A 7604-nucleotide genomic window follows, 5' to 3' on the forward strand; every position below is an offset into this window, starting at 1 on the left:
CCTCTTGTCCCCAGCACCTGCCCTCTGGAAAAGAAACGGCTCCAAAGACATGTCATGAAGCTGCTCTGGTCAATGTGCATATGATCTTTTTAAAAAAAAGAAGTTTACAAATATATATTTCAATATATGTATATGTATTTCTTAAATTCCATTAGAAATGTAGCTAAAAAAAGTAGAAAAGCACTAGGGAGAGTAAGCGTGAGACCGGCAGATTGCTGCACTGCCCACGTATGAAGGCACGAGTGTGGAGACACCCCTGTGGTCGGGCCTGTGACATGACAGTCTAACCCCCCTCCTGATGGAGGTGTTCATTTGCCTTTGTGCCCCTTCCCTTCACATCACGCAAATGAAGGACCGGTGAGCTCCTAAAGCCATACCAACACAGAGCAGTAACGCTGCCTGTCCGCTGGGCTCAGTGCAGGGTAAGAGCAGCACGTGGCCAGTGGCAAGGTTTGTGGTACAGCAGCCTGGCACCTTCTTAGCGTGATGCTCTCAGGCTGCAGAGAAGAGAGCTCAGGTCCTTTATTCACAGGCCCTGCTGCTCTGCTGCATTCAGGTGTCTTTATGATAAGTGGGCAGGACAAATGGGCCTTAAAGCCAGCACGAGCATAACCTGTGCTCAAGTTAAGGCCCTAATTCACCTCCAAAGCAGAGGAAGGGGTCATGCCACAATTGGGAATTATGTCCTATATGTTAAATGGGAGACGTTTGAAATACCAGCCTGTACAGAAGATATTCTGTGCTTTTTCTAACGTGCACAACACACTTCAAAATCACCAGGGATCAGCCTGTGGCCTAGATTACTCCTCAGCATGGTCAACTGTACCAACCCTTGTGCATGGCTTTTTTGAGCAGTCCGGCATACGAGTTTAATTCTAGAGTTTCTCTTTGCTATCCCTCCTCACACAGATCACTCTGTTGGTTTTCAAAGGAAGCCTGCCTCTTTCTACAGATACCAATAGGAGGGGAAGGTAAGACTCTGAAGCACTGAAGTAACATCAGCTGTATGACGATCTCAGCCGCACTTTAAAGTAAGTGGCCAAGCATTATTAATTCATTGGTGCTCACTTTTACCTCATTTATCATAATGAGCTCCTGTGGTACTCATGTGGATGCAATGTGTATTTCCAAAGAAATTTCATTGTGATGTATCAATTAATTAGCGGGCCATTACACTTTATTAAAGTGTTACCCAGAGTCTTAAACATTCATTACTGACTTTAGAGCAAGCGCTTTAACTCCATCTCAGCCTACCAGAGTCTTGCAGCCAGGCTATGCTGCTGAAAGCTCTCTTTTGCTTTGCGTGGTGTCAAGGACTGCAGAGGAGTGGTACCAAATAACCAACAGTGAATTTGATCCCTCTGGCCTCATTCACCTGGCCACAGACAATGCACATCACAGCATTTTTATGTCTTTGCTAAATAGATATGAACAGGCAAAGGAACAGGGAAGGCTGCAGAGAAACATCTCCTTGGTGGGTTACTGGTGCTGACTTTCAGTGTCTTAAAAATCTGTTCACAGAGAGCAGGTAAAAGCAGGAACGCGAGTAATCCAATAACGGCATGCACAAAAAAGCAGGCAAGCTCTGAGATGTTTCCTCCTGAGTGATCTCCACAGATGGGGTGGGGGGGGACAGCACGGGTTTGCTACATTCAATGCCAGCTTCTCTGAGGAGGCAGGTCCACTGAGGAGATTTAAGTAAGGACAGCAGAACCAGCCCCGTGAACCGATTGTGAGAGAGAGCTGGCATTTCTGTCATCACAGTAAGAAGTCACCAGTAGCCAGGCCTCAGCCACCAGCCACCTCTGGCATTCTGCAGGCTGGCAGCCGTGCCACATACACCTATTCTTTCGCCAGAACAAAGACGAAGAGAATTTGACTTCTGATTTCTCCACGCAATTTCTTGTGTCTTTTTCTCTCCCAGCCTGCAGTTTCTGGAGGGTGCATAGCCAGAGTGATGGTAGCTGACAGGTCAGTCCTAAAAGAGGGAATGTGCGTATGTGTGCAGGCGCAAGAGCCAAGTCTGGACAAGCCAATTCTTTGTTAATTGAGGTTTCAGCAGCGATTTATCAGACGGGGGGAAAAACGGGTGAAGAAATGTTGATTTAAAAATAAAATAGGCACAACAGTAAAAGATGAGGCTATTGCGTTTTGAACCAATGGCACTGTTAATAGCACAACCTTCCCCTTCCAAATGCCAGCCATAGCCCCTCCAATGCTATGACACGGACATTCCGAGAGAGGAGAGTTTGCCACTAACACAACGTGGAGGAGAAAGCAAAAGAAAACAGCAGCCCTTCCTGCTCCTCTCCCCCACCCCTCTCTCTCCAGTCCCCCCATCCTGGGCTAAGAGAAGACCTGGCTGTGCTGCTGGGTGACCCGGATAAAGGTTGTTCTCCTGCTCAGTTCCTTGAGTTTGGCAGCTCCCACATAGGTGCAGGTGGAGCGCAGCCCCCCGAGGATGTCCAGGATGGTGAGTTCCACGTCCCCTCTGTACGGCACCTCCACAGTTCTGCCCTCTGAAGCTCTGGAGAAGAGATGGTTACTGCATTTAAGTCTACATTGAGAACATAACAGTGTGGCTACAGGAGCATGGAGAACTTAATACTCTGCATGCTGCAGTTTACAAATCTTCCCCCAGCTTTATTGCTTGTTTGCCTGTTGCTGCTTGGTGTTCTCAAGCACTGAAATGCCTCCACTCCAGTCACCACCACCACTATGAACTAAAGCAGACAAATCTTGTAGATACTCCAGTATCTCGTACGCGTATTTACAGATTCCCCTTTCCTCCCCTCCACCATCTGCCTACAAGCAAGTGAAGCTTCCAGGTTTATTGAAAGGTACATTTGAGAGTTGCAAGCTTTTAAGGAAGGAATGGCCAGGCTCAGGCAACTTACAGAAATGCTGGAGCTTGTTCTCAGCAGGCACTGCTCAACACAGCTCTACAGAGGCTTTGCAGCCCCTGAACTCTGTCCCATGTCACTGACTAGACGCAGATGAAAATGCTCTGGCTGTCTCTTACCAGCCCAGTTCTCGAGAGCTCACAGAGATGGGAGTGGGAAACCTGTTCTGGAAACCTGCTGCAAAGCTGTCCCCTGAGGCTAAAAGGTGAGCTAGCACAGTTCAAAGCCAGGCAAAAGCCAGAAAAAACAGTAGTGCTGTGAATCCTGTCAAGTATGGGCACATGCCAGCACAAGTTGCACTGTCCCCAAAAGCACACCTGAAGAGTTACATGATGGAAGAAGGCAGGAAAATAACTTTCACCCCTTCCCCTTCAGCTTTCTCCAGCCTCATGCTTGGCAATTCCTCCTGCAGTGGAGTTCCCCAACCACCAGCTCATCTCACTCAACTTTAGAGCAAGCTTCTTCTGCACAGCTCTCCTTTGGAGAGGTAGGCCTTGGGAAAGGGGCTCTAGGAGAAATAGGTAGGGGAGAAGGGATTGCGCTCCTTCTCCCCTGCAAAATGGAGCCAGAAATCACAACAGGGATCTGTCATTGTAAATGTGGCTTTATTTACTTCTTCCTTGAACGAGTTGTCTAGGAGATAGTGCAAGAAAGAAAGGGCATGCCTGTTTGGAGGCTTCATTTGCAAATCATTAAGAACAGCAACAGCGGCTGTGTGGAGGTACTTCAGTGTCAGGCTGACTATATTTCATTCTGTTACTTTAAACATGAGGTCAAAGCCCTCGAGAGACAATAAAGGAGAAGTGTTACTATGCCGTGTGAATAAGGAACTGTGATTAATCTCCTGACATCTGATGAGTAATTGGCTCTTTCTTGAAATTCTTGAATAAACACTGTAATAAGCAGCCATGGAAAATGTATGTACCACTGCCACTTAGCAGACTGCACGGGGCTCAGTGACGTGCTGCAGGTGCTGTAGGGCCTGTGCTGCTGGGAGTTCACAGGCTTTTATTTTCAGCTCCAGTGCCAGCAGCAAGCAAAGGCCTGGTCCACAAAACAAAAGAGAAGTAGCCATGCTACCATTCTGCTGCTTGGTTTTTAGCCATGCCTACCTCCTCCAGCTGAAGTCAGGGGGTTCAGCTCGGCCTCCAAGGAGCTTCCCACAAGACTGTGAGAGACAGTGCTCATTTGGGATTTGGGGAAACCAGTGCAAATTTTATCTACCAGATCCTGCCATCTAAAGAGCTCTGTATGCTGTACTGGGCAAGAAATGCAGCGTTTGCTGCATTCATGCATGGCTGCCCATTCAGCTCATGCATGAGTGTCCAATTAATTTTTGCATGAATGCTCCGTCATTTCAAACATGAGTTAATTCATGCTTTAGCATCATGTGGGGCACAATTGCAGGGTTCTGATAGCACAGAGCTGATTGCAAACAAAGGCAGCCCCAGATACAGTGGTAAAACCGACCTGCAAAGATGGGATCATTGCATGTGGTGGTCCTGTTTTCAGAGCAAAATTACAGAAATGTGAGATGCTCACAGCCACTGCCCCTGGGACATGACCCTGCAGGGGCTATGGTGGTGTTTGGAAGCTGGAGTTTATAGGCTGCCACATTTAGCTTTGGAGACCAAAACCTATAGAAGTGGTGAACACCTAACATCGTAATGCCAAAGCTCTGCCAGCCAAACAGTTGCTACTGCTCCTCTAGTATCAGCTGATAAGCTGGTGGGATGTTCTGTTGACCATGGAGTGACTTATAGATACCATACTGGAGGAAGAGAGGTGTGAGATTAGCTCCACAGAAAATGCCTACAGTCCAGTTTTATGTTCAACCTTGGAAAAAAAAAAAGTGTCCAAAAGGGCTGAAAATTCTCCATGCTCCCACCCTACGTGATGCGAATAATGGGTCCCAGAAAGAAAAGAAGTAAAGGATGGAAGTGGGACAGAAATCTAGAGCAGTGCATTAAGCAACTGCAAGCACAACAAAATGGTTTGAGTTCAGTCAATGTTGTTATGGCTGTGGAGCAAGCCCCAAGACGGTGAAACTGTTTGGTGTGTCAGCTTACTCCCCAATTGGGGAAGTGCCCATGCTGCTGCATGTGAACACTGTTCACACATCACACCCCATTGTGGATGTAAATGAAGCCCTTCAGGTACTGAACTCATGACCCTACTGGTGGTACCTTCAACAGTGGTGTGAATTTTTGCTGGTACGATCTTAATTCTATGCTTTTATGCTAAAGCACAGTGCGTAACTTGAACTGCCATTATGTCTGTGGTTGGTTGTTTCGTGGGGACAAGTCCTAAAATTCATTGCAGGTATTCAGATGATGAATAGGGGTCCACAGGGGCAAAGGGTGGAGTTTGTCCTGGGTATACTGAAACTGTTGGGGCTTTCTTGTTTATGTGTTTTGCGTAAGTGTAAACAACTTTGTAAACACAGTGTAAAGTTTGTAATAAGCATGTCCTCAGATTGGTGCAATATTAACCTCTGTAGTCCTGTCCACAGGGATGAGGGGGGAAGTTTGTGATGAGTACATATTCAGGCTGTGTAAACATTAACCCCAATACTCTAGTCCTCAGGGAAAAGGGCCAGAGTTTGTAATAGGTAACAGCTCAGACTGTGCTGTTAAGTCCTGTCATCTAGTTCCCAAAGGTGGAATTTTAATAAGTGTATGCACACACTGAATGACCTATTAGAGAGCAGCATAGGGGAAAGGGACCTGGGGGTCCTGGTGGACAGCAGGATGACCATGAGCCAGCACTGTGCCCTTGTGGCCAAGAAGGCCAATGGCATCCTGGGGTGTATCAGGAGGGGGGTGGTTAGTAGGTCGAGAGAGGTTCTCCTCCCCCTCTACTCTGCCCTGGTGAGACCGCATCTGGAATATTGTGTCCAGTTCTGGGCCCCTCAGTTCAAGAAGGACAGGGAACTGCTGGAGAGAGTCCAGCGTAGGGCTACAAAGATGATCAAGGGAGTGGAGCATCTCCCTTATGTGGAAAGGCTGAGGGAGCTGGGTCTCTTTAGTTTGCAGAAGAGGAGACTGAGGGGAGACCTCATTCATGTTTATAAATATATAAAGGGTGAGTGTCACGAGGATGGAGCCAGGCTCTTCTCAGTGACAAACAATGATAAGACAAGGGGTAATGGGCACAAGCTGGAACACAGGAGGTTCCACTTAAATTTGAGAAGAAACTTCTTCTCAGTGAGGGTGACAGAGCACTGGACCAGGCTGCCCAGAGAGGTTGTGGAGTCTCCTTCTCTGGAGACATTCAAAACCCGCCTGGACGCCTTCCTGTGCAACCTCATCTAGGTGTTCCTGCTCCGGCAGGGGGATTGGACTAGATGATCTTTTGAGGTCCCTTCCAATCCCTAACGTTCTGTGATTCTGTGATTCTGTGACTGTTGCACTATTAACCACTGTAGTCCGGTCCAGGGGTGGGGTATGTCATGGGTATTTAACCAACCTGCCATGTCAGCCCCTGTAACGTGGTGCCCAGGATGGAGGGGGTCACATTTTAGTAAGTGTACTGTTACACTATTAATCCTTACTGTCTGGCCCAAAGGGAGGAAGAGTGGCGTTTATAACTGACTTACATTAAGATTGTGATGATGTTGAAAGAGTTCATGATGGATTAACATTCAAAGTTATTTGGCATGTGCTTTGCAGAGGTGAGGAGTGCCATATATGCCATAAATTGCTAGGCTTACTGCGTTCCTGTGTGAGTGCCAAATGAGTTCATGCACAAGCACTGAGTAAATTAATGCATGAGTGTCCAATTAATTTACGCATGAATGCCCAATTAATTTCTGCATAAGCACGTAATTAGTTCATGCATGCATGCCCAAATAATTTATGTCCAAGTACCCTGTTAGGACATGCATGAGCACCCGGTTAATTTACACAGGAGCACCTAATTGTCACACACATGGGTGCTGTGTTGGGCATATATGGTACAGTTTGGGTAGCAAGGGCTGCTGGTGTCACCTGTGTGGGAAAAGGCCATGACCTGCTTCATGCCAGTCACAGAAACGGTTCCACCTGCCTCTGACACAGTGTGGGCCACCAAAGCTTCAGCTGGTCAGAGGAGCACATGACACCTCTGCTCAAGTGTATTTCAGGAACAGCCACTGGCGAGGAGACACACGTGGACATGCCTGAGAAGACATGCAGCTGGAGATGCACTCCTGAAAGGAGTAGCTCCATGCCAAAGGTGTGTACTCTCAAAGGGACAACAGTTCCCAGGTGACCCATGCCAGAGCAGGGACAGCTGCAAAGGGACTGTGGCCTGTGGGCAACCCGCAATGGAGCAGGCACAGTAAGGAGGAGGAGTGGCAGACAGAAACCATGACACACATGACCACAACGTCCTGCACCACAGCCTTTCTCACTGAAGGAGCTGGGACAGACCAAGTGTCACCTGTGGTGAGAGTAAGGGAAGCTGAGACACGGCAGAGCAGAGATGTGTCTGGCTTCGGTGGAGTCCAGAAAAGGGGGAGGAAAGATCTTACTTATGTGTTTGTTTAATTACCCAACAGTGATTAGAAGTTTGTGTAAGTTGGCAATAAATGAAACTAAGTAAAAAATCCTCAAATTGAGACTTTTGCCAGCAACAAATGCCTGTGCACAGGCCGTGTATGGATTACAAGGGGTGTCACAAAAGTTGGCGCACTTGGCAGAGAGCTGCATAAGCGAATCA

General features: G+C 47.6%; 1 protein-coding gene across 1 annotated transcript in view; it reads right to left on the minus strand.

Moving 5' to 3' along the window:
• Positions 1-1159: 1159 nt before the first annotated feature.
• GMPR (guanosine monophosphate reductase) overlaps positions 1160-7604 on the minus strand; it is a gene marked incomplete at its 5' end in the record, with an annotated part of 37345 nt that continues 30900 nt past the window's right edge. Inside the window, one exon of the mRNA XM_010185987.1 lies at positions 1160-2527. Within this exon, the coding sequence (XP_010184289.1) occupies positions 2347-2527 (181 nt within the window). The remainder of the gene's footprint in view (positions 2528-7604) is intronic.

The sequence above is a fragment of the Mesitornis unicolor genome, unplaced genomic scaffold (genome assembly GCF_000695765.1).
Source record: "Mesitornis unicolor isolate BGI_N332 unplaced genomic scaffold, ASM69576v1 scaffold22050, whole genome shotgun sequence".
NCBI lineage: Eukaryota > Metazoa > Chordata > Aves > Mesitornithiformes > Mesitornithidae > Mesitornis > Mesitornis unicolor.